Below are 27,529 nucleotides of genomic sequence, written 5' to 3'. Positions count from 1 at the left end.
GGGAAGGGAGGAAGGCAGGTGAGTGTTGTTTGTGGTGTAGCCGTTAGGCGCACTGAGGTTCCGCTCTCCAGGATGCGGGCTGGACACCTGCCTGCCACGGGGAAGCCGTGAATAAATTCCTTATAGCTTCGCTTGCACACGCAGCTTTGCTTCACTTATTAAACTGTCTTTATCTCAACCTGTGAGCTACTTTGCTTTTGCTCTTCTCATTTTCTCCCCAGCCTTGGGGGAGACGGGGGAAGCGAGTAAACCGTGGTGTGGGGGCCGAGTTGCCGCCTGGGACTGACCCACAGCGTTTGGTCAAGCAGCTGCATCCTTAAAATCCCCTCAGGCTCAGCAAGAGGCCGGAGTAGAAGGCGACAGGTCCATCTCTTCTCACCTCTACAGTTTGCCCGTGGCTCTGGCCTGAACCAGCGCTGGGAAACACTGCCAGAAACGCTCCTTTAGCGCATCACCGCTGGTCAGCACAACAGCCCAGGGGCCTGCGCGAGCTCAGGCCGGTCCCCCACCACAAGGGATCACAAACACCACCAGAACTGACGGGACAGCGGGAGTCGTGGGAACCACCCTGGCGTCCCAGTACCGCAGCAAGTTACATTACTCGGGATCTTCTCAGCAGACAGTGAAGAACACACCTGTCTTGAGTACAGAGGAGGGGCTGTGGGATACCCCTGGCTGACGGAGCACTCCTCCGCTTCGCCATTCCTGCCTGGCAGATATTTGTAAGGGTGCAAATACTTTCAGTTTAGCCCAGCAGGGCGCTTCCTTTATCAGGAGTGAACAGGCACCCATTACCAGGATGACTTACGGGGCAGCAGGCAGTCGAGGTCTTACATCTGGGTAGCTGGGTTAGCACAGAACGCATGCTGCCATGCACAACCTGGCATTTTGCATTCTAACAACGGTGAATTTTATACAGATTAAAAGCTTCACCACTGCTGCCCTCCCCCAGCGTGGCTGTGAGATGGCCCTCGATGCCAAGATCAGTGTAACTTGTAAGATCACATTTTAAGAGCTGTAGACTCTAATGCTGTTCTTGCCTAAATGCAATAGAAAGGAAAAAAAAAAAAAAAAAAAACAGCACCAAGCTCAGAAGCAGCAGCATTATCACAAATTCCAAGACAAAGAGTAGTGAAAAATAATCCTGTTTATTTGAAGATTTGTCAATAACGGGTACCTATCAAGGAGCAAATCAAGTCCTAACACAAGTAGGAATAAAAACAACAATTCCTTCAAGGCTGAACTTGACCCTATAAACATTCCTGTAGAAATCTGTGGCACTTCAGCTGCTTGGCTGGGCAATGTAGAGGACATCCACAAACAACAGACATTTTAATTTTAAAAAAAATAGTTACATTTCGTCAACTCAGTTCCACTCTTATGTACAAAATGGAACAAGATAACTAAGTTGCTAGGAAAACCATTTAAGAAGGGTTTTGCTAAGCCAATTGGGGCATCTGTCAGTTGAGGTATAAGACACTTTTTCTTCATTGGTTTGACTCATCTATTCTCCGTCGACAAAATGGACAACAATTATGCTGGAGTACGAGAAGCTCATAGTCTTCTGTGTGAAACATCTGTCAATTAGGAACAGATTTAGGAACAAGTTAGCCTGTGACTAGCTCAAAGAAAACGCAAACTGAGCTCAGCAGCTTCTCTGTGGCACAGACATCTGAAGCTACCATCACTGGAGACTCGGTCCTCTTACTTCCAATTGCTGAGTACGCTACAACTTGGAACAGGGCAGCAAGCACTCGCAGAGCACTGCCAATGTTGCTGAAGAGGCACAAACCAATTAATTACTTTTGCAGAAGGAAGTGCAAAAATTAGACAGTTTCTGTGTAAGCAAACGTGACTGAATTCCAGTATTTCAAAAAGCCATTCCTGAGAGGGGAAGGAGAGGGAGAGGGACTGAACCACAAGCTAACTTAGTTACTGACTGATCTTCCCTGCTAGACCAGGCTGAAAGTCAGAGACAGAGCAAAAAGAAATAAATACAAATCAGCATTTGTTGTTCAGCCAAGGTTTGCTCAAGAGGTTCTGACTTGCTGTCAGTGCAACTTCTCAAATTCAGCTCCCTCAAAGTTTTCAGGAGGCAGCTGCTCCTCTGTGCATCACACAGCTCAGATTTTGGTTTTCATTGCCTTCTCTGTCTCTGCATCATTCAGGAATTTCTCGAATACGTTTTAAAGTATGAGGTTTCAATTACTGGAATTGTTTCAGCCATAGGGCTCTCAGTAGGGCTTTTTGGTTGGTTGGTTTGCTTGTTTTTTTTTTTTGTTTTTTTTTTTTTTTTTTTTAAACCTCTCCATGTAAACACTACCTGAAAACATGACGGACACATGGTAATGGAGGCATCTGGTAGCAGGGAACGGTAGTACTGCCACCGCAATGGCTTCGGCCAGCGTTTAATCAGGACGTCCCTCCGGCTCATTGACTGGAGAACAGCACGATTCACAATCACTGGAACAAATTCTGAGCCTCCTTGCTGCAGGGGAGCAGGTTTAGAAAGAATTACTGTTACCAACTGCAAAGCCCTTTGCGTGTTAATGAGATGTTGTAAGCAGCAAAGCAAAATTCGGTAGAAAAAGCTAATATAGAATTGGCCTGAGTCTCGTCCCACCAAACTCGCTACCAGTTTGATCAACATCTTCAGCGACAGCAGCATCCAGCCACATCTCTAACTTGGTTTCAGTAAGCTTCCATGATTCATTTTAACACAATTCCTTGTAAATAACTCCCATGCCCACAGTCTCAACTCACAGTAATGACTGTTTTGTGGATATACTGCTTAGACACAGAAGTACCTTGGGGGACAGCCCCACTGTATCATTGTATGGTGATAAAACCAAATTCCAGGAAGATCTTTGTTGTTTTGTGGGTTTGGGATTTTGTTTTGTTTGCCTTTTAAGAGGAGTTAACTGGTAAATCCTTTTCCCTCTCAAGTGCCACCCCCTCTTCCAGTCCCCTGCTTTGCATCTCTCTTGCAATAGTCTTCGTAACACATTCACACCCGAAGAGCGGCATGGATTGTAGTTAAAATTTTCTGTTCATTTCTGTTGGTAGCAAGAAAGAAACAACAGGTAAGGTTCTTACCTCAAAGCTCAGTTTTGCTGTAAAGGGATCATCATCTTCAATAATATCTGTATTGTCATCAAGCCTCAAACTCTGTGCATCTAGATGCATTTCTTAAGGAAGAAAAAGACTTGCTATAACATTAGCTGTCCTCACAGAGTAAGTCTGAAAGTGTACCAGCAGGACTGGTATCCTTGTTGCTCTGGAGTATTCTCAAACTGCTACAGTGCCCAGATTATTAGAGAAAGTACTAGAGAAGGGCTTGCGGTGATTCACAGTGACTGGGGAAATTCATCATTGCAGCTACTGCAGAACGCCAAAACTGACCACAACCAAGTATGACATCAGCTCTGCTTTCCTTCCCTCCCTGCCCCCTTCCGATAGATGACAAAAAGCAAATGAAGCAACCTATTTAAATTACATGTTTGAGTAGCTTTAGCCAGAGATTGTGTTTTCTTGTGCATTGCTCTGCACCTAATATTATATGGTCCCGACAGCAACTGGGAGCTCTGGATGCCAAAGCACTGCGAAACAGATTCCAACAGGAACGGTTATGAAGAAAGTCCCCGCTGGTTCCCCCGGCTAAGAGAAGGCAGCCTCTAAAGCAAGCTGTTAAGGGAAGCAAATAACACACTTCAGATTCTCCCAGTCTTTACAGAAAGCAGTTAGAATAAGTAAAGCATGGCATTCTACTGTTAAAAAGAAATATTTTACATGATTAGAAACAAATTTTCCTGATGAAAAACCTTTATGAAAATATCAGGCTTAGTTAAAACCCCACTTTGTTTGTTAGACTAACTTGAAAAGGAAACACAATGCAATTGTACTCACATCAGTCATATGACAAAATTGTAAACCTAAGGGGAAAAAAAAAAATTCAAGATTGTTGCTTTTTTTGGTAAGAAAGGGACCAGATCCAGTTTTAATCAAAAGGATACTGTCACTCATCATCTCTTGCCACTTATTCTCTCTTTGATTCAATCTTGGAGCTTCAAGATCAATGAGAGCTACAGCTTCTTCATCCGTGATGCCATCTTCCAAATAGAACTCGACAAGATGCAGTACCTCTAGAGGGGTGTGAGAAGCAAGGAGTGTTTGACAAGCAAGAGCTCAGAAAACGCCTCCTTAAGTGAACACCCTCTGGCTTCTGTGACAGTGGTGTTCTGCCCACACGTTCTCATGAAGCAAGTTAAATAAAATAAAATTAAAACCAACCAAAACCCCTTCAACTTCTCAAAGGATTGCATCTGTGTGTTAACGAAACACTTTATACTTTCAGCATCTCATAATAAAGCAATGCTTTACTGCTGCTGCAGCAAAATCCACCAATCCCTGGGACAAGAGGCAGCCACTTAGTCAAATCTAACATTAAAAGGAAAGATTTGTTTGTCCAAATAGCATTGCAGAAAGAAGAAATTCAGTACTAACCTACTCTGCTCAGTTAAAATTTATCTACTTGAAAAGCACAACCAAATGCAATATTCCAACGCACCATAGGAGGACGCGGAGAAGACGAAAGGCTGTCTGCAGTTAATGCAGACGTTCCCCAAGTTATTTAGCAAAGGGTTGTTGGTAGAGCACCTATAGCACAAGGGCACAAGCTCCTGCAAAGACACATACAGAGCACAGTAATCATAAACAGACCAGCACAGCCTGAATTCTTTGTTTTCAATTAAATACGGGCTCCTTAGGTTTACACCACTGGTATTACATCAGCACTAACCGGGAGAAATACTGCTGTGAAATCAGATCCTTTAACATCTGAAAATACTTTCCCTTTTTAATAAAACAGCAAAGTTTTCACATTAAAAATAGCTGTCTTCACCATTCTAACAATTAAATTTCCACCTTGCCTTTGCAGTAACAGAAGCAGAATTCTGCATCAAATACACAGTGACAAAAGACCTCGAAGAGAAGGTTACTGAAGCAGTTTTTTTGCTCTAAGGTTTGGTCAAATTCAAGTTCTCCAATTAATTCATCTCTCTTCAAGAGCACAGGTATTTTAGGCAGTTCTTAAGATTGTGTTTCTATTATTTCAGGTGGCCAGGTGCATGTTCACTTGCACAATACAATTTATTTTTAGTGAGTACTCCGTGAGACACAGCTTTATAGAGCGCTGCAGAAAGTCAGGCTTCAGTTAAAGAAGAAAAGGTGTTAAAATAAGACTTAAGGAAGGAAGGTCATTCAAGGGATAGGGGGAGGAGGGAAGGAGGGCTAGGAGTGGGACAAATGAAAGTGACCTCCAGCTGGAGAAAGAGACAAAGACTGTGGAGTAATTGCATGTGGATCGGAGAGAAAAGGCTTGAAAGAATTAATAGGCAGAGAGGAAGGCAGATGCAAGACAGGAGAGGGAGGATGGAAGCTGCCCATAAGGAAAGGACTGATTTTAATTTGTTCTCGGGAGCAAAAGAGAGTCTGACCTGAAGAATAACAATAAAAGGACTGCGTTTCCAGCAGAAATGTATCACAGAGCTATGCATAATATATTTCAGATTTTTTCGTGCATACAGCAACTCAGATTCTTCGATTAGGCCACATATTAAAGAAACACATTACAACTTACTTCACTGTCATGGAATGGCTTGGATCGGATTGTCAGGCTGCCCAGCTCAATTGATTTCTGGAACCTAGCTGGGATCTGCAGTCCCTGTAACTTGTCATAGGCGTGACGAGCCAGTTTATATGCACCAAGAGCTTTACTCTGTTTTGCCAGGGCAAATAATGTATTGCTATAATTTAATTAAGGAATAAAAATACATATGGCATTTAGGAAAAAATGAAATACTCTTTCTAATCAGAGAAGTTGTGCACTAAAGCATATCCAACACCAGTACTTTAAACAGGCTTTAACAAGAGAAATCTATTTACATAACTCCATTTAAAAACAAGTGCGAAAGGGCTATCAAAATGCCCATTATTAGCAAGGTAAGGAATTGGCCCTATGTAAACATTGCTTCGGTTAAATATTCTGACTCCATTTACAAAATTTCAGTAATTTTAAGGTGAGTGAATTTTCCCCCAGCCAAAAAAAAAAATACAAATCTTACAACATCAGCAACCCACTGACACCAACTAAATACACGTGATCTTATTGGAAATAAAGCATATGCTCTGCATCGTTGACCGAGTGGTGTCTTCCCCTTTCACCAGCGTATAACAGTAACTGCTGTTTAGAAAGCTACTGATCACAAGGCATGTTATGAAAGGCTTTATGAAAGATTATACATTTATAAGTGAGGAAGTTACGAAAAGGAAAGCTAACATCCCATCCAAAGCCGTAAGTTAAGTGAAAAGAAGAAAATGAGGCCTCCCTGTAGCATCCAGTAACCCTTCCTGTGATCCTCTAGGCAGGTGCATTCCCACAGGGTTCACAGAGACCATTTATGAAGTACTCTCCAAAGATGCAATATGCACTGACAAAGCTGTGCAAACGTTAGCCTGACAGGCACTACACAGCCATACCAGCCTCATGCAAAGCAAAAGCTCCCGATCCCCCCGTCTCAGCTCATCGCCTTGCAACAACACTGTCAGGATTCAGCGCCAACATCCTGTTACAGCGACTGCTACCCAAGAACTTGCTTCTCTGACAAAGGTGATACACCAGACTGGGTGGGTGGTTTTGAGAATTACATGTTGGTTGATATGTAGAGCTCAAAAAAAAACAAAAGAAAAGAAAAAAGTAGCACACAGTTAAACACACAATGGTTTGAAGATGCTGATTATTTCCTTAGGGACAAAAGGCAGTTTCCATCAACTATAACCAACCGCTGAAACTGAAGATACCCTGCAGGAGCTATCTGCATTGTGGATCAACATCAATTATTCCTTTCATGTACCTCACAAGATAACTTCTAGATTTTGTACTGTATTGGAAGGATACACTTTTGAGATCCCCAAAGGAGTCTCCTTTGTTAAGCTGTGAAGCAGAAACCTGGAAATATTGAAGAGGGTTTCAGGCAAGTGGAAACTGAAAGGCTCCTCCTGCAGTATGAAAAATACAGACACATATTGCTAAGCTGGAAAACCAACAACTCCTATCACTACGCATCCCGGCACCAGGCATCTCAAGTACTGTGTTTCTTTCATTACAGTTGCAAAAAGAAGAGGTGCTGACAGAATATAGCAAGTGGTTTTTGCATGTCTTTATCACCAAAGCTGATACCTGCCACATGCAGAAAAAGAGAGAGAGATCTGTGTGGCTTAAACCAGCATCTGTAACAGGCGATTTAAAAATGAGGGCATACTGGTCAGCAACAGCTTAGAGCCTCCACCCCTGTAAGGTCTGAAGTAGTCTGACCAGCAAAGACCTCCGTAGCACAGTCTCTTCTTTTGGGCAAGGGCACAGATCAAGGGTTCTCAGGTGTTTTACAAAAGATATTTTCACCAACAGGGGCAGCAACATTACTGTAATTCCTGGAAGTAGCAGGAGCTCCTCACTCATGACAGCTTATCATTTTGGAGTAGTTTACACACGTCACTACTGATACACGTACCACATGGTGGGAATGCCTAAGCTAGGGTGTTGCCTTCTGTTCAATCTTGTTTTCCCCATCATTAAAGGAAAAGCCAGCTGTGGCCTGTGTAGGACCAGAGGGTCAGGTCACTGTGGCACCAAACTGATATAGCTAGCAAAAAGGGGCTGGAGGTGGGAAGTCAGCCATCCTCGTATCTTCTACCCACGCTGAGAGAAGCACAGAGGTTCTACCCACGCTGAGAGAAGCACAGAACCACACTAGAGGTTTTAGGACCTAAGACAACAGAAGTTCTTGTACAGTACAGCAGAAGGCAAAGAAATAAATAGAGTTCCTATACACTATCACTAATCTACACTCAATATTTAATTGCCCGAAAAGTTATTAATTATTCCTAGTTATTTCTGGACTCCCTAGAGAAAAAATGCTCTGGAAGCACAAATACACAACTTCTCAAGTGAGTATCTTACAGTGTATCTTTGAATAGAGTGATAGACATGGTAAATTTCTGCCAAACGTTGGAAGTGATGAAACTTCTGTAACATTTCAGTCTTCTGTTGTTCATTCTCTGTGGGAGGGAAAGGCATTAGTGTAAGTCTCCGAGATGATTCTATGAGACTCAGTTGGAAGAAAACAACATATTATGATTTTAGTTCCAGCACTTCCAAAAGAGGTATGTACCAGTTCAAGTGTGCCCATCTACCTGAGCAAACCACACATTATACAGATTCACCATATATCTGAGCAAACTGCTGGCCTGAAACAAGCATTGTAAAACACAGAACAGCTGAGGCGATGCTTTTAACATAGCTAGAGGCTATAGCTTAGTTAAAGGTAGAAAAGAGTAGGTGTGCATCACTGGAAACCTCATCCATAACTTCAGAGTTTACAAATAAAATGAGTTTTGAAACATTTGTTTCATAAATATTAAATATACTACTAAGCCAACTGGAAAAGTCTGCATCTCTATAAAAGACCTGAGGGGTAACAGATCAGCACTATCATGAATCAGCTGAACTGGGAGGGGAAAAAAAAAAAAGGTACTTATAGCACTAGGAAAAAAGCAGTATTATCAATCTTTTGTATTCATTATTACTGAATTACACCTGTTAACTACTGGCTCCACCTCTCTTCCAGTGAAATACATTCAGAAGATAAGATGATAGCAAACAAAAAATTAGTTTTATCTCCATTGGCAGATTAATCTGTGAAGTACCTCTCCAACCTATGTTGGATGCTAGATGTATCTTACACTCAAAGATCATCTTTTATTTACTAGTACGTTAACCCTCCAACCACTTCCCCAGTTAGTGTGTTGTGGGAAGGTGCATGAGGATACGTGGTCCCGAGAGACACGAGTTTGATTCCAGTCAGATTTCAAAAGGAGGCTTACGCATGCTGATGTTGCTGGTTTGCTTATTTGTTTTAAATAAGCACATGGGAAAACCAGGGGGACTACAAAAATAGCACAAGCCAGAGTTACACAGAACATTAAAAGAGAAAAACAAAACAAAAAAACAAACCAAACCCAAAGCCACACAACAGCGAAGCAGTTGCAGCAATGCTATCACAATTCAGTAATTGTTTGTCTACATGCACAAGAAGGTAACAAATACAAACTTTCTTTCAGTTACTTACCTTGGGCTATATCTAAACACTGCATGGAAAGCATCCAATAATAATAGGCTGCATCGTTAAATCGGCTTTCAACCACAGCATTGTGCGTTAGCTGCTCCAGCACTCTTACAGCTTCACTCTGCCTGCCAGCCTTGTGAAACGCTACAAAGGAGGCAAAAACAAAGAGGATTTTACAGTACGATTATATCAATTAACTGAAATTAATGTTTTTAAATTAAGAGCAATCTATTCAGCCAATATCAAATAGGCTATCCAGGGCAGGATAAAAAGGATTATACACTGCTATTTTTCTCCTTGAAAGCAGCGACACTAATGGAACATGAGAAGCATCTGTAGGCATTTTGTGGCTTCTGCACTGTCTCAGCAGCTCTTGAGCTCACAAATTTTGTACAACGGTGGTTGCTTTTTTTTTAAATACAGGAAAGAAAAAAATGCTATGATGATTAGATCTCTATACAAACAACGGCAATCTCTAAACACTGCAAATCACAACTTCATTCAAAACTACATTAAGTTAGTGCTCTGATTTGTAATGCTGAATATTTTGAAAGAGTACAGCATGTACTATATCCTTCTATCATTTAGTAACAGCATTCTTTTATTTGATGCTTAGAAGCCGGTATAAAGTAAGATCCTGAATTCTCACTTTGTAAACGTGCATTTGGCAAACACAATCTTCAGACAGGAGAGGGGGGATGGAGGGGAATCAGCCCCCCAAAAACCCAACACCACAGCACAATTGCCTCCTGACTTCAGCTAGCTCAGATATAACCGAGTTCTCGCACAGTGACGCAATGATCTGGAGCTCAGCCAGTTCTGGGGCGATTACATTTGCTGAGGCACAGCAGCACAGAGCTTTGTGGAACAAAGTGGGAACAGTATACCTATACTGATGCACGTGAGTTCTATGCACAAACTACCAAACTGCCCTAAAACCAAGTGCTCAAAGGTTTGGTGCTGAGACACACAAAGTAGTTTTGTGTGGAGACAGATCATGTCTGGCACGTTCACTACGTTGGCCCTTACAAGCAAAGGCACACTTAGATCTGAGCTGGCTCTGGAAACAGCAGATGCAACACTCACATGGAGCTACACCTGAGAAAAGTAACCATACTAAAAACATGCTGGCTCCACACCGAGCTTGCTTCAACACCTCCTTGCCCCTGGAACAGTTTATGAATTAAATTTGAAAGGCTGTCCATGTGGTGGAAGGTTGACAGTTCTCTTTAAAGGTAATTTTAGAAACCTGACAAAATACATGAAAATTCTTAAAGAATCAGGAAAATTACTTGTACAAATCCAACATTATCTAAATATAAGGAAAAACTATGCTTTCCACTCAGGCTTATAAGTATTTTGAATTCTACTGTGCTAAAAATATTAATAAAGACAGTTCAGATTATATGCCAAATACTGTTGCCACTTGCCACACTCGGATACACAATGCGATGGAAAATCTGGACCTGTATTTAGATGCCATCATTTTTGACCGACCGATCACATTTTCTTATCTAGTAAGGAGAATTCCAGCTACTTTAAGACCAATATGAAAACACAGATTCGATCCAATTTTGAGTCCCACTGATAAGAACCTCTCCAGGTGCATATTCTGTATTGGAAAAGTACAGAGCAAATTTCGAGTGACCAGTGATCTGTCAGTGACATTTTTACCTTTTTGGGCTTCTTCAAATCTATCATTCTCTGCTAGCCACTGAGCGTAAGGGACATAAACATCATCTTTGAATTCAGGATGCTTTTCACTCAAAGCAAATGCCTGAGGTAAATAAAAGAATTAATTTTTAGAATACTGCATGGTTTAAACAGTTAAAGGGTTTAGAATATTCCATGAGATCAATCCTTTAGCTCAAAGTAAATTCACAATAAAAATACATACACAGAATAGAGCATAATCCATATTTTCTCCAGTATGACACTAATGTATTTTAAAATAAAAAGCAATCAACAACAAAAGAAAAGCCGCTAAGCATAGTAACAGTCTGGTTATTGCAACAGAGAAACTTGAAAGTGATTATCTAGGAAATTTAGTAGATTGCACAGCAAGAGACAAACAATATTTTTATTTTTTACTGAATATATCTTCTAAAGAAATCGAAGTAACACTGTAATTGCAGTTTAGATTCACTTTCTAAACTTGCTAACTAGTCAATACAGGACCGAGTCTACAATTTTCTATAATTGGGGGAAGGGGGTTGTCAATTCCAGCAAAACTTTGAAAATATTTCCTTAAGAAACTAGCCCTATCAAAAACTTAATGTGAAGAAACAATAACAAAATTAATGGTGATCCCAGCTGTGAAGTGGATGGTACTGGCAGACCCATGTTTTTATGAAAAGAAAAAAAAAAAAGTGAAGTCAGAAGCACAAATCCAGTTAGACAGTGGGGTCCACACTAGCACAGCACACATTCATCAGATCCAAGTTACGTGTATGGTATTCTCACTCAGGTCTGTCAAATTATAAATAATATAGTTCAAACCAGAATTTCCTATGGTATAATTACTATTTATTCCTTCTATTGGGCTAGAAGCATCCCATGGATCACCATAGGAAGTGGGCAACTATAACTCAATAGGGAAAAAAAGGTGCTCAGAAGTCAGACCGAGAAATATTCAGCCAGGAAGCTAAAAAAAAAAAAAACCAACCCCAAAAAACAAACCACAAAAAACCCGACCCACCAAACAAATACTGAGCATACAAAATTAACTTGAAGTACTCTGAATCACATTCTACAGAAGCCTCCCACCCTGCCTCTCCCTTCACTACAGTGGTGGAAGAGCCAGACATTTGTCTCCCTTTCTTGCAGCCCGAGCAGTAAGAAGTACTGGTTTAAGCACAGAAAGCAAGGGCATGCTTACTTCTTCCCAGCGATGAGTCTCCACGTGGAGATGGACCAATGCTTTCAGGTCACCAACCTTCATGTAGGTTTCTGCTGCATAGCCAGGGTTATCAAGTTTCTTAAAATAGAAGGCACATTTTGACAAAGGCTCACGCTCAGCTTTATCCAGTTTTCGAGCTATTTCAATTAACCTAGACCCAGTAAAAAGAAGCCAGATGTTTCAGGTTCTGCCGTGTTGTTTTGCCTTTTGTTTAATTATTGTAATCACTTCACCTTTAATCAGTTATTATTTAATAAATATCATAATAGTAGTACCACGCAACACTGTTTAAACAGTTATCAGTAGACATTCAATTTTTTTTTTCCTTTTACAAACTCAAAACCTGTTCCTTCAGTTTTTACTCACACTGCAATTCCGTATCTCAGACTCTTTGCACAGTCATGAAGACGGAGGGAGGGGGTAGGTCCCATGTGACTGACATGGGACACACTTCCTCAACCCTGAGCTAAAACAAAGGATCAGGAATAAACATTTCCCCCTTTGCCACTCAGCAAAACTGAGGCAAGGGAAGGCTGAGTGACATGTCCGAGATCTAATGGCTGCTCAGCAAACGACCCAAAGTGTCAACTATTGCAAATCAAGGAGAATTTGACTTGTGCCAGGAGTAGCCCCAGAATTTCTACGTATTCTGTGTTCCAGTTGCCTTCTCCACCCACTAGATGATTATCCTTAACAGCTTAAAACAACAGAAATAGGCTATCACATATAAGCACTGTGATGATTACTTTGAAAAGCTTAAGGCATGCATATTTTAGAAGACAGTCTCATAGTACAGATAAGCCCATTCAGACTCTTTACTGTTGTAATGCATTTGTTTTCGTAACATATTTATGCCCTTACCCTCTAAATATATGTAACCTTTAAAACATTTTTAATCGTAGATGTGCTTTGATATAAACAAAGGCACGTATCAAACAGGTTTTGTCTAATTTTAAAATTATGCTGGATTCATGAATAAGTTGTTACATTATCTCCAAGACAGAACTAAAACCTACATGTCAACCCAGCCATGGTCCCCACTGATTTCTATGGCCTTCATGTGCTCGCCTGCAGAGAGGTACATCTCCACTGCTGCTTTTGGTTCATTGATATTCTTGGCCCAATCCGCTTGTTTTTTTATTAGCATCTTTGTGTCTTTGGGGTCTCCAGATCCCAGAAAATCCTGAAATAGTGCAATACAAAAGTTTGCATTACTTTCTGGCGACAACCACTGTTACAGTTGAAATTCTAAAATACGTAAAAGCTTTTTTAATGAATATCATTATGCCTCCTAAGAAAAGAAATACTGCATACAGAGCAGCACAAACTGATCCGGCCTTCAGCAACTAATTATCAAGGCCCAATGAAACAATGGCAAGTCTCTCATTTAGATCGTTTTCAATTAAAATAAAAAAAAAAGTGGTAGATTCTGGGAGGGCCAGGAGAAGGACGATACAGATGGCTCAGAGGTAATAAATATGTTCCCTCTTGATTTCTTGGAAAGCTTGCTCTCTGTTGAACCTGTTTAAGTGGATACAAATTATGATTTCTGCACGCTTTTCAGGAACATGCCTTTCCAAAAGAAAATAGTAGTAATCTCAAAAACTGTACTAGAACAATTGGAAGTTTCAGATTTTCTTTTTCAAGCCAAGAAGGTACGGTTTCATTCTTAAAGATGACCCAGCCCCACCCCACACTTAGTTAACAACAGTATACCCTCTTAATCATATGTTAGCGTCAGGATGCCCAGCCACAAATCAATTAAAGGCTGAAATTTTGTTTTCTGCAAAGACACTTGATAATTACATTACAATATATCAAATAAGTTCTTTTATAAGGATGGAATGACAGCTGCTCAAAAGTGAGAGTGACTCTGAACTACTGGTTGGACTTCTGCAAGGAATGCAAACATCAAGTCTGGATGCTGTGATGATGACCACATGACCACTTTGGAAATATTTCTAATAGTTTGTTCAACTTCTTCTGCCAATACCAAAGCCCTGGCACCATATGGTTCACATCTGTTGACATCATGTGCCGGGGCGGGGGGGCGGGGGGGAGAAGTACTTCTGCAGCAGAAGATTGAGTAAGGGCAATTTTGTCTGTTAACAGAACAGGCTACTGTCCACTAACACAGCTTCTAGCAAATGAAAAATCAGAACACAGAAAGGGAAAGGAGAGAAAAGAGTGGAAAATTACCTTATCCTCTGTTCCTGGCAAATTCTGATTCAGGTTTAAAAAACAAAACAAAAAAAACCCCACAACAACAAAACAGGCAGAAAACCCACAAAAAGCGCCCACACAACAGATCCGTTGCACTACCACAATTCAGCAGTTCCCCTGACGCAGCCAGTCAACAGGTACAGAACTATACCCCAGCTCTGTGCCAGCTCCTAAATGCGCCCCACGTAGGATTTTGCCCTAGCATTACCTACTGCAACACAGCCCTGATCCCCATCAATAACTATAAAGATGTCATGATAATCTTTGAATATGAAAAACTGCAGCAAAAGAATCAAGTTGAACAACATCTTTGACACAACTTGTTTTCCAGCTTAGGTCACCAAAATAAGTCCAAAATCAAAAGCTCAGCTTCTTACAGTATAAAGAGTTTTTTGTGAGTTCTCAGTAATTTGTGATCCGGTACTGTGATAACGAGCCTATGAGCAGATATCAAAAGGTCTTCCTGACCTCTGCCTCCAGACTGGACTCTCTAGCCAGAGCTAATCAAAGTCAAGCACAAGCAGTCAGATTCTGTACGGGTCCCTTTGCATAATTCTGGCAGCATTAAAAAAACAACCACCAAAAACACGCAACACAAAAACACCCCACCCCCCATATATCTTTCCTTGGAAAAACAACTGGCAAACAAAGGGGTTTTACATATTCTTCCATGTATTGCGCACTCCTCGCACAAGAAGCTTCCTTCACATGCTACGAAGTACCTTTAATTTCCTCTGCATGGAGTTACCCTCAAGGACAGGAGACACAAGACCTTTTGCTCTCTGCTAGTTAAATATAGACATGACTACAGCCAAGAATTAAAAGATTCTTATGAAGACTTATGGGAAAATTTTCATCTATGAATTACATTTATGTTCAAGAGAAGCCAAAACATTGAAGCTAACAAAGACTCATCAGCCAAAAATAGTGGAAGTCAGACTTACATCAGCAAAGCCCCAAACTACTTATATTAAGCTCTTGGAAGAAAAAGACCTCTCTGTAGCACAGTTTGTGGAATCTATGCTAAAACAGTTTATATGCATGCCGTGGTAAAGTCTGTGTGCTGCATTGGGCAGAATAAGGCTCTGATGACTGACGAATGAGACTAAACTGTGCATGCGTTCTCAGGGATTTTGATAAGAAAACACCATAGAATACTTAAAAGCCAAGTAATGCTTTCTTATCAATGTATAAAAGCATCACTTTTTAAAACTACATTCAATTTATTTCTACATGGAAACAGAGTTTAAAAAAAAAAAAGCCAAGACATTGAATTTTTGGAAAAAAGCTCTCTAATAAACAAAAATACACTAGATTAGTATATTATACACTTTATAAAATACATTAATATAGAACTAACGTACCTATTTAAGTTCAAACTCTGAAAGAAAAATATTTTTATTATAATATGGAAATGAATTAAATGCATGGTGCACTTACCTCCACTTTGCATGTGTACTACCTTATTATCTTTGGAAGACAAAAAAATTAAAAGGGACTCAAGCAGATGATAGAAAAGGAAGTCATAAAATTGAGATTTTTAGTTTTTAAAAAAGGAAATTTACTATGGGCAATACTATATAAACACAATGAAAGAGTCAATTCTGGTAGTGTCCAACAAAAAAAATCCACTGAAAAGCCATGAATTCCATTGATGCATTTGAGACTAGAGAAAAAAAATCTGCTACGTCAGTATCAGACTCTGAAGAAAAAGGCCACCATTACATTTTTCCCCTTATAAGCCAAAAAACTTCAACCAATTCACTGAGAAAAAGCCCACATTTCATCCAATCCTTTTGTAGGATCATACTTTGAAAACAGTTACAGGTACATTAATATTTCTATATTTAAATATTCAGTTGCAAACTATTACCTTTGCATAGTCAAACATGCGTAAATCAGAGTACATATCAAGAGCTAGGTTTTCATGGCCACTCTTTTTGTACAACTTTGCTGCCTCATGGAATTTTCCCTGGTAGGCATAAACATCTGCTAGGAACAGTTCATTGTTGTTCTCTCCATGCTTCTTCCGTTCCTGGGAGAAGGAAAAAAAAAAAAAAAAAAAAATTCTAGATGATGTGCAAAATATTCTAGATGATTAGGACCTAGGTGAAAAATAGCTATTGAAGAATTAGATTTTCAGGCTTAGATTTGAACTGTTAATAAAAATATGTAACAGGATATGATAATTATGCCTCTCCCACATTTCTGGTGAATTTATAATTAAAGGATTAAATCCCTTCTTAATTAAAATTAGGAAGAGCAAAATTAAATGTCACTATACAAACCAAAGTGATGAAAAATCACTTCTCTTGATTTCACCCAGGAAAATGAACACACGCTATTATTATGCTATGCTATTTAAAAAAAAAAAAAAAAAAAGGCATCTGATGGGTTCCTTATTTTCTCCTGTAGAAACTTACTAGCGTATAATTTGGCTAAATTAACAATATGCGCGTGTGGGGTGACAAGCATGAAAATAATTGCTAGCAATAAGCAGATTCACGAAGCGTGTTAACCCGCCTCTGAATAAAAACCAGTGTGTGGGGACAGTGGTGGTGACACAAGAGCTCCTGATTTCAGGTCGGCAACAGTCGCTCGCAGAGCACCTGCGCTGCTGTCCTGCAGACTGGCACTGCTCACCGACTGTGCGCGGGGACCACGCAGGCAGAGCGTGCAATGCCACAGGGAAACCCTCCACGTGAATCAGAGCCACGGAGGTACTCTGCCTTCAAGGGGCCGTGTATATACGCACACACGTGCGTATGTGTGAGTGGGCTCCAATGTGTATATTTTATCCTGTGTCTTGGAAACACATTACTACCCTGCTTTGGATAAAATTATTACTACAATTAGCCCACTTCATATGGAAATATATAGATGTGAATTGAATTTAAAGAAAACTGCACAAAAGAGGGAAAAGCATTCCACGAGCATACAAACTCCATTCTCTACTGCCAAAGGAGACTCGGCTGTCACCCCTTCTGGTTACGCTTATTGACTAGGCTGATACCGGACTGGTGTTGAAAGTTCCCTTTAAAAACTTGGTTAAGGGAATAATCAGAGGAATTGTCGCACCATTTTTTAAAGATTTCACAGAATCTCGCCAGATATAGAGATCTGGCAATTATGTTTCCTGCTGTCATCAATTACAAAAAAAGTGTCGTTACTGAGAGAAAACCAGCATATTAACGGAACATGTGTGCTTAGTTACATCCTTACAAGCCCTAAAAAGAATCCGATACACCACAAGCAAGAGCAAGCAATGATGTAGAACTCTCACTTCAGAAAGAGAATTTTCAAGAAGCCTGTAAGTAAGTTTATGCCTATGTACAAAAGGAATCTTTCTCATTAAACAGAACATAACATGACAATTCCAGAATATCCTCAATAGCTGCAGATGTGGAAAAGCATATATGGAAAAGAGTGGTGGTAGGGGTATGAGAATGGTCTAGTCTACCTATTGTCTACCTACCCTTGTCTACCTTTAAAGGCAAAAAAAAAAAAAAAAAAAAACCAACCACAAACCAAAAAACCCAAACACCAAAAAGAGGGCTCCTAAGGCAGAACTTTGTCCCACATCAGACACCAAGAAAAGTTAACTGCAACCAACTGGTGTTTTGACAGAACCAGGACAGCTCTGCAGAAATGGAAGGCAAGGAATGCATTCTTTCAGAGAAGGTGTAAATCTAATTAGTGTGAGAAAGAGGAATTCCCTCTACGCCATCTCAACACAGATCTTTAAACCAAGCACTATCATGCAGTCTTTGCAAAGGACAAGGGTGATACCATGTCTTTTAATGTGCTCACGACAGACAGTTATTGTCTAGTGAAATTCTATCAAGAAGTGTGAAAAGACTAAGAACTAGTGATTAGAGCACAGTATGGAAGTAAGGAAACCCAAATTCTATTTTCAGTTGTCACAGACTTGTCATGAGACCTTGAGTTTGTCATTTTATTACTCTGGGCCTGTTTCTGACTCTGCAAAGAGGAGATAATAGTAATTACCTATCTCCAGGGGGTAAGGAAAGGCTTAATTAACTCATGTTTATGAAGTATTCTGTACTAAGCTCTGTTAGCACAGTAGTATTCTACCAATTATTAATTGAATATTGAACATTTTTCCAGTTTTCCTGAAGACAGTTTCAGAAGTTCTTCTTGTCCCGCACCCCATTTTTTTCCACAAAGCTTCAGTCACATGATCAGGATGTGAGTCACCTCAGCTAAGCAGGATTTTTCACTCCAACAGTCAGAAGCACTATTCACAGAAAAGTCCCTCCAATACAGAAAGTACTGATTCTGGCATAGTACTAAGCGTAAGCAAATACACTATCTTTAACACTCTTACCTCTATGCTGCTGATCAGTTCTAAATATCTAAGGTCTCGTACCCTGGTAAATGCCTATTGAAAAGAAAAAAGAAAAAAAAAAGAAAGAACACAAGGAATTAACTTGAAAAGCCATAAAAATCAACAGAATATTGTTACGCATAAATCAAGCTGCCTTTGTGCAAATACAACAGACAGAAATATGCTGGGGTCGGTGTTTGTGTAGTCCCTAACCTGATGGGCTCTGAGGCATTACGGTAAGTAAGACAAGGGTACAATCCAAAGAGCTTATCGCTGAAACTACACAGCAAAGGCAGGGACTAGCAGGACTATGTATGTCAGTCCCCCAAGAAACACAAAAGGCCATTTAAAATATTACATACGTTTATTCTGGCTATTTTGTAGCTTTTCCATTTTGATGTGAGGCATGATACAGACAAGGAAATTTCAGGAAACTATTTCAAGGTAGAACATATAATTGACCGCATTGCCAAAGCATACTGTATATGCTTATAGTTTTTATATCATTCTGAAAATCCAGTGCAGAAGTAGCTCAGGGAGGAGAGGAAGTAAGACGACGGTAAGATGAAAGTACTGCAAGACAGCGTACTATCTTTTGCAAATGGAGATAAATGTGCAACCCAAAGTCTCAAGTGGCGAAGTCACGTGCAAGTTACAGCAGCTTAGCACTTATTCTTGACATGCATCAAAAAATAGAAATTTAACTCTTTAGACTGCACGTTCAAGACTTCTAACCAAACTAATGCTTAAGAGGGCATAGAATATTCTGCTTACACCAGATCAGACTAGGAACTATGAGAGCCTTTAATGTCAAGAAGCTGCTTTTGTTCAAATTAATCCGCTCTAATTCTAAGAGGGCACTACTTTAAGATTCCAAGGAGGCACTGAAAACTTCTTTTTAAGAATATCTATTTGCATAAAGCTGTCTATGAAACTGGAATTATTCTGATGCCTCTACTTAAGAAAAAAAGAAAAATAAAGCATTTAATTTCCTTTTAAGAAAATCTGTTATTAAAAGATGCCTATCATTACAGGCCATTCCCTCCATATTTTTAGAATGTTTTGTCTTTCATGCAATATTCATAACATTGAACTCAGTTCACCCTCTCTTATTTGAGAAAAGGTGGTGAAAGAAAATAGCTAAGTATTTTATGCCAGAGAAGTCTCTGTTGTTCAGTGAATGCCCATTTATAGACCACTCCCAAAATCAAGGCATTCCAGATAGCAAAGGACTAAAACAATGACATCCCACCACCATTGCTTTCGAAGAACATTAGTGTGTAAATAAAGAATACGAAACCTCCACATTTGAACTGAGGTTATATTAAATACTTGGGGGGGGAGAAGACTAAGTTTATAGCATCGGGAAGGAGGGGGAAAAGTCAGCTAAGGCATTCTTTGCTGCCACCCGGTGGTCAGCAGCACCATTGAACAACTTCCCAGTTCTATTTCCCTCAAATTCATTAACGCATTTTCCAGCAGATGAAAGAAACCGTTCTCTTTGCATTTAACACTTTGATTTAGAACATGGCATTTATCCAGAGAGGTAAATTTGATTTCAGTTTAAAACCTCATCTGAAGATCCTGAGTATACAACAAACCAACATTTTCTTTGGTACGTGGAATAACATATACACTAAAGCAAGATAGTAACTCAGGAACACCACTTTGTATTCCAGCCATAAAACATGCGTTAGATGCACACTATATGTATAAAAATATAAAACTAGCTTTCTGCTAAATAATGAAATAACTGCTTTACCTTTTTAGCAGTCTCAAACTCCAGCCCTTCTAAGGCTTCCATGGCCAGTTCTTTCCAGTCAGTATCAGTTACTCCTAAACATGCAATCTGATAGGCTTCTTTAAACATTTTTCGTTCCAGATATTGATACATGGGTGCAGACTGAAGATTTCCATTGAAAAACATGTATTAGAAAGCATAATACTGAAATATATTAGTGAAATTTTCTACATGCATTGAGAATAAAAAAAAAAAAAAAATCTAATCACAACCATTACAAGCTCCACAAAGAATAAATGTATGAATTTTGTATAACAAATAGAACAACATTCTGGCGTGATTATTATTGCATCTTTAGACAAGCTGGGTTAATTATATTCCAAACTCATCCATCTTGAGATCTTCAGTTCCTTGCATATTAGGAATGTGAATTCTTCTGAGCACTGTACATGATAAATATCACGTACGAGTGAATGAGGTCGTTTGGGTTTTTTTTAATACTATGGAAGCCGAGCAAAGGAGGGTGCAGTTTGTTCTCAAAGGCTAAAAGCATGAAAAGTGGCACGACAGCCTGGTGTGAAGCACCCCAGCAATATTCAAACACCACAGGAAGAGGTAGCATGAGAAGCAGCCCTTCTGTGCCAAGCCTGATGACAAAGGTGTTTTACCAAGTGAGACTATTAAGCCCAAAAGACACTGACCTCAAGGACCTGCCCTAAAAGGGAATTAAAGAGAGAAACTGTCAACTGCAGGCTGACACAGATAGACTAAGGCTCAGGATCTGCAGCTACAGCTCAAACCCTCTGAACAAACAGATTACCTCTGGGCTTGCAACCAAAGACAGCATGCGGATTGATTATGATGTTATTTTTGTCAATTTATCTGGAAATTGTATACCTTTTGGTACTCCCTCCCTCCAAAAGTGTAGCTTTGGAAAAGCTGCCTCGGTGATACTTCGCAAGATTTTTGTGGCATATCGGTGCCTACAGCATGCCAAAGCCAGACAAAGAGTGTACCAGGCCTGGTCCATCTCATGGCTGACAACCACAAGGGACGACCCAGAGCCCAGTTCAGGATCGCCATAGTGCCTCAGAGGAACAGACGGGCTGTGACACAGGTATCCATTCATTAATAAAAGCACTTGGCACTTTTGCCTTCTTCATTGACTCTCAGTTTCAAATCATGCCCATGCTTGGGTGCATAATTCAGAATTGTTTTTTTCTCTCCCCCTTTTCCTTTTTTTTTTTTTTTATTTTGTTTCTTGGACTGTTTTAGACTCTTCTATTGCTTCCCATAATGCAGAAAATAGCATTTTGTGGAAGGCAGTCTCTAACTTTAGAATATGAAGACTACACATGTACTACACATTCGGACTGAAATTCAACGCTTAAATATTGCCTAAACACATCTAGACGAAGCAACAATAAGACAGTACTTGATGTACTCAGAAGAAAAATGAAATTACTACTTGAGAAAAGGTACATAGAGAGACTACAGTAAAAATACAGGAGGAGGTAACCATATCTTCATTTTTAGATTATGTGCATTTGCAAATAGAAAGCGAGAATTAGAAACAACAATCAACAACAGCAAAAAGGAAGTTATTTTAATTAATGTCAAATAAACAAAAATAAAATCGGTCATGCAACATAACTTAAATAATGATGAAGAAAGTGTGAACTTCAATGATTTCGGTAATGGAATATGAGTAAATCTCAGAAAAGCTTCTTCACTTCTTAAACACTGATGTTTATGAAATGTAAAGCAACACTTAATGAGATTAAAGGATTACCTGCGGAACTTCAACAGCTGACATAGAAAAAACATGAAGACAGAAGATCTTGGAGCCGTTGTAACCCACAACAAAGCCTTGAAGTTTTTGCTGATGGACAGGGAAGTTACTAGCTTTGATATTGAGGTAACCCCCTCCAGAAAAGCAAAGCATATCCTCACACTGTGTATTCCAGGCCACGCTATTAGCATTGGGTTCCTAACGAGCAAAATAAGTCATGATTACAACAGATACAATCACGTCTTCTTTCCTAAGAAATACGCATCCTTCAGCTAGAATGTATGACCTGTTATAGCATGGGTGTGTAACACACACACTTGTTATTTACATTTGTAATATTCCAAAGCTTAGTAGATTCCTGAACAGATTTACAGGGACATATTTTACATTTTCATAAACAGCTGTAATTGTCTTCATTTTGTATTTACTAATGATCTATACTATCAAACTGTACAAGGTAATATAAAATTCCACAATAATATACTGGTAGTTAGCTAGCATATTTAATTGATCACTTTTCTGCCTGTTACAAAAAGAAAGTTACAGACCCTATCTTTGTAACATACTTTCATACTTTCTATCGAGTGTTCTCTGAAAACGTTTTATCAACATTAATAAGTGAACCCTTAGAGTGACTGCTAAACTGACAATGAAGAGAGAATTAACATTATTCATTTTATAGTCTGGGAATACACGATGAACAAAGAAGTTTAGGCTTTAATTCTGTTCGTACTAACGATAAAGTCAAAATGCTCATTAACTGTAATGCTTCAAAGGGAACCTGGATAGAGCTCTAAATTAAACTGAAAAGGTCACATGTTTAAGTGCTCTTTATTCAACCGTTGCTCACATATATCTCCTTGTCTACCATCTCTCTCTGAGGGTAGTTTTGATAGAAAAAATAGATCACAGTTAAATCCTACAAAGTGTGATTAATAGCTGTGCAGAAACGCACATAACTCATTTTTTGTATATTCTGTGCTCCAAATCACTGCCTGCCCCACCTCCCCTTTTTTCTTTTAAAACTTTGAATTTTACCTGAAACAACAACTCTTTGGTATGAATATCATATACTAGGCAGGTATCATTTTCATCAACCACTGCCAGCTTGTTTCGAGATGCACTCATATCCAGACAGCGCACAGCTGTGGACTGCTTCAACAGGACGATTGCGAAGACATTATCAACAAATATCTTCAGAATCTAGACATATTTGAAACCAAAGTCAGACCACCCATTTTTATTCCTAAAACTCGAAGTAGTGTAGCAGGTACAGACTTTAATGCTGTTTAAAGCCTCCGATTGCTTTTTTTTTTTTCAGAGATAAACTCTGCATTAAAATTAAGGTAATGCTTTCAGTTTGAGGTATCTTGAAAAGACTTGTTTCCACGATGTACTCTAGATTGCGAGCCTATACAAATAAAACATATACTATACATCCTGGAATTTTTAATGCTCTGCTAGTTAAACAATTACATTAATACAATACTACAGGAATATATAGCATAGATACAGAAGATGCAAAGGATCTCAACTTCCTCTCTATTTGTGTTCTCCGTATCAATACCTCTGGGCTCCAGTTTGAAATACTCATCTGCTAACCGACTTGCGAAACAGAGCAATTTCGCTTCTAGAACACCTACACCTTCACAAATGGTCATCAGGAGAAGTGTACACACACACCCCGACCCCCACTAAGGGCAAACGTTCTCTCAGTATGAATTTTACAGCCAGTGACTGTGAAAATAATTAGGTTTTAATCACAAGATGAGACTGTCAAATAAAATTCTAGGTTGTAAAACAGCATGCTGCTCCTAAGGTGTTCCCCTAAGAGCATAAAACAGATCTTATTTGCAGTGACAAGACACATACGAGACACTATATGTTACCTGACCATTCTTTAGACCAACTAAGAGGCCTTCTCTTCCTGGAGGTCCTCCAATTACTTTAATATAACGAATAAGAGATTCCATTAGCCATTCTCGTTCTTTAATGCCACTAAATGAGAGGCACTGTAGTCTTTTCTCCTAAGGACACAATAACATACAAAATACTCCATGGAGGCAACAATAAAACCACTGTGTCTGATGTGTTGTTTATACCTACACTAGCATGTGTGTCTACTTTTACATATAAAAATCATAAAGTCAAACAGTCAATTTAACAGGGTGAATTCTTTAAGGTTTTTCAATGCTATGAACAAACAAACAAAACCAAAAAGCCCCCATCTTTTTCTAGTAGTTCATCCCCACCCAAAAGTTCCCCTGGATTATGTGCTAATTTATCAAATTCACTAGAGAGATTGTTTTACTGAAACAGAGCCACCTGTGGCATGCCACAGCTACTACTTAGAAGTACGTCGGCGCTGCACACTACAACAGCACTAAGCATTGGTGCCTTGAGGAAAAACTGTAATAGATTACGTGGTACAGTCTTTTCCTACTAGCTATTTGGACAGCTATCTTGCAGCCTGAACGCACCCCAAGACTATTCTATATTTTAAGGCACATACCTGGCATAAAATAATGTGATCTGAACATACAACCAGCAAGTTGCATTCAAATTTTTTTACTATCTTTTCTTTCACCCGATAATACATATCTGAAGAATCATCCGAGTATAACTCATAAATCAAGATTTTCTCTGGCATCTGGATTGCTAATCTGTTTTTGTAGATGGCAATTTTCTTTACAAGTTCTCTGCCTTTTATTCTAACTAGAGAGAAAAAACACAAAAACAATACAGCACAGGATGACATGAAAATAATGAATGTATTAGTAAGTTTTCTGATTTCTGTATCCAAATTGAATCCTTCTAAAGCACCTCTAAAATTAAAAGCAGATTCCTGCTCAGATACATTTGTTGTTCTGCTTCTATATAACCTACTATCCCTGTCACAATTTATCACCCTCTGTTTTTTGTCAACAGCCCATTCTGGAGCAATACTTTGATTCTTTGCCATAAAAAGCCAGTGGGTACTAAGAAACAATATCAGCACAAACGCTTGAGGCCGGAAGTAAGAAAAAAAAAAAGCTAAATATGATGTACAGTATTTTTATCTCATTCGCAGAGATTAAAACCTTATCTTAAAAGCCTCTGCCCCTCCCAATGTCCTTTCAAATCCCCACATCTTTTATTAAGCTTGTCAGCGCTGATCCTCCAGAATCCAAGTTTGCACTCTCACCCTGCAAACAGTATTCCTCAGTTTTACTACTGAAGTGACAACAATCTGTCTGGTACGTGCAGCATATATTCCAAGTGTTCTGACAGATATTAATTAAAACAAAACAAAACAGAATGAGACTGAAGCTTTGGCCTGACTGCAAGTGTGAAATTACCTTTTTGCTCAGTGATGAGGTGTTGGACAATAACATCAGTCATGCTGTCTCTGTAAGCATAGCGATCTTTATAAAGGCCATGAACAGTGCTGAAAATCAACTGATAGAAGGATATTGTTCCATCTTGGCATCCTACTGCCTGAACAGAAGAAGAAGAAAATAATTTTAGTTAATTGGTACATGTAGGTGAGAATTGGCAAAGCACGTAGTATTTATATGAACGTTATGTTCCTTTTCTTGCACAACGTATAGATTGATATCGATTACAGCCTATCTCTACTTAAACAGTGGTAAAAGTGCAACTCAAAATGAGGACTGATCTCATCACAGACCATGGAGACCACCACGTTAGGTGGGTGGGGTTTGGTTTTATTTTGTTGTTGGCTTTTTGGTTGTCTTTTTTTTGGGGGGGGGAGGGGAGCTGGAGTGGGGGGTGTTTGTTTTAAAATTTGCCCTGTATCTCTTCACATTTGTACAACAACACAGAGTGCAGCATTTATGACTAACAGTTGCCTTGTAGGTATTTTCCACAAGGTGCAATGCTAGAAACTCAAACAGATTTGCATATTTTCTTCCCATCCTGGAATTAGATTTGGTCAGCCTAGAAGTTATTCGCTGCCGTTTTTTCTTCTTTTCCCTCCTCTTTTGTAATCAAAATGCAGCAGATGCCTTACCATCTGAAAACAGGTGTTACACTCATTTACAGCCTTCTTGCAGCCCAAGTTTTATTTCTGTGGGATATTTTTAATTTTGGTGGTAGTTTCTAGGACCTCACTAGACACTGCTTAGGTTCTGCTGCCTCAGTAAGAATGTCTAGATTAAGCAACTGAGTTTGAAATTTATGGTCTTACCTTATATGAGAAATAGCATGTGGAAACGTCAGAAAAATGTTCCTACTCACCACATAGTTGGAGTCTGGTTTAACTTTGCATGTCCACACCCAACTGCTTTGCTCTCCTATGGTACCAAGACGCACACCATCCTTCGTGAAGAGGGAAACTTGTTTATCTGAACCTCCCAGTAAAATATACTCTCCTTTAGTAAAATAGCTAACACAGCAAGGATCAAAGTTGAGCACTCTGTCCTTCCCAATCTGCAAGGAAAAAAAAAAACCCAAAACCCAAACCATTAACAAAAGGATCGTTTCATATTTTCCCAAGCTAACAACTGCTGTCGCTGATACCATTCTTCTCATCTCTCTGGCCATGCACAACTCCCAAAGGTAGTTCTAAAATACATCCAAGAATCCCTACAGTGCCAAACCAGTCCACCCCAAGTGCAAGCAATTCACAAACCCCCCTTTAACTGGTTGAAAAAAATACAAGTATGTCCTCTACAGACCAGTACACCATATCACAAAAGTCAGCAAAGTTGTAAGGGCTTTAATACAAGAATTGTTAGACAGCAGCTGAGCTGCCATAGGAGAAACAAGATGGTTTAAAAAAAGGAGAATCATAAAAGGTTGGGAAAACAGAAAACATTTAATGTAGCTAATAAAGCACTAGTATACAAACACTTTGAATACAGGACACAAAACAGAATCAGAAATGTCCTGCCACTTTTGAATGCACTTCCTAAAACATACCTGTTTGCCACTAAGCTGGTAAAAGGAAAGTTTCTGACCCCAGTCTGCCACAGCTAAAATATCATTACGTTCATCTCTAAGAAAAAAAAACATAAAATAGTTACATAGTAATTCTACAGCAACTTATTAATAATTTTCTTAGATCAATACAACCAAGTAATAGGATAGCAGAACATACTTCATATTACTCTTTAGAAAAACCACAAACTGAAAGGACAGCAGACACATCTTGCTACTTAAAACTGAGGAAGACAGCTCGGGGACACAAAAGAAAAATCAGTCTCCTTTGCAAGGAATAGCTTCATATACAGCTATAAAAGCAGCGGGTACAGTGAAGCTAACGGTCCCTTAAACAGATGAAGCACTTGGGCCTGGATTCTGATCTTAGCTACAGTAATACAAAGCCACCGTAACATCAAAG

The 27,529-nt window shown here is 39.4% G+C and overlaps 1 protein-coding gene across 3 annotated transcripts in view; it reads right to left on the bottom strand.

Moving 5' to 3' along the window:
• Positions 1-1,460: 1,460 nt before the first annotated feature.
• The window catches only part of IFT122 (intraflagellar transport 122), a 31,970-nt gene continuing 5,901 nt past the window's right edge, over positions 1,461-27,529 (bottom strand). For all 3 annotated transcript variants that reach the window (XM_009882871.1, XM_009882872.1, XM_009882873.1), the window contains 22 exons: positions 27,109-27,184; positions 26,421-26,616; positions 25,524-25,658; positions 24,698-24,900; positions 24,075-24,212; positions 23,224-23,388; positions 22,186-22,383; positions 20,415-20,555; positions 18,653-18,706; positions 16,178-16,339; positions 13,098-13,264; positions 12,061-12,232; positions 10,857-10,959; positions 9,186-9,326; positions 8,018-8,115; positions 6,956-7,056; positions 5,639-5,804; positions 4,568-4,679; positions 4,014-4,142; positions 3,097-3,176; positions 2,324-2,488; positions 1,461-1,577 (listed from right to left, as the gene is read on the bottom strand). In XM_009882871.1, the coding sequence (XP_009881173.1) occupies positions 1,488-1,577; positions 2,324-2,488; positions 3,097-3,176; positions 4,014-4,142; positions 4,568-4,679; positions 5,639-5,804; positions 6,956-7,056; positions 8,018-8,115; positions 9,186-9,326; positions 10,857-10,959; positions 12,061-12,232; positions 13,098-13,264; positions 16,178-16,339; positions 18,653-18,706; positions 20,415-20,555; positions 22,186-22,383; positions 23,224-23,388; positions 24,075-24,212; positions 24,698-24,900; positions 25,524-25,658; positions 26,421-26,616; positions 27,109-27,184 (2,992 nt within the window). In that variant the 3' untranslated portion in view covers positions 1,461-1,487. The remainder of the gene's footprint in view (positions 1,578-2,323; positions 2,489-3,096; positions 3,177-4,013; positions 4,143-4,567; positions 4,680-5,638; positions 5,805-6,955; positions 7,057-8,017; positions 8,116-9,185; positions 9,327-10,856; positions 10,960-12,060; positions 12,233-13,097; positions 13,265-16,177; positions 16,340-18,652; positions 18,707-20,414; positions 20,556-22,185; positions 22,384-23,223; positions 23,389-24,074; positions 24,213-24,697; positions 24,901-25,523; positions 25,659-26,420; positions 26,617-27,108; positions 27,185-27,529) is intronic.

This window comes from Charadrius vociferus, unplaced genomic scaffold (assembly GCF_000708025.1).
Source record: "Charadrius vociferus isolate BGI_N301 unplaced genomic scaffold, ASM70802v2 scaffold433, whole genome shotgun sequence".
Classification (NCBI taxonomy): Eukaryota; Metazoa; Chordata; class Aves; order Charadriiformes; family Charadriidae; genus Charadrius; species Charadrius vociferus.
The sequence above is the reverse complement of the archived record's forward strand: the minus strand, read 5'-3'. Positions and strand labels throughout refer to the sequence as shown.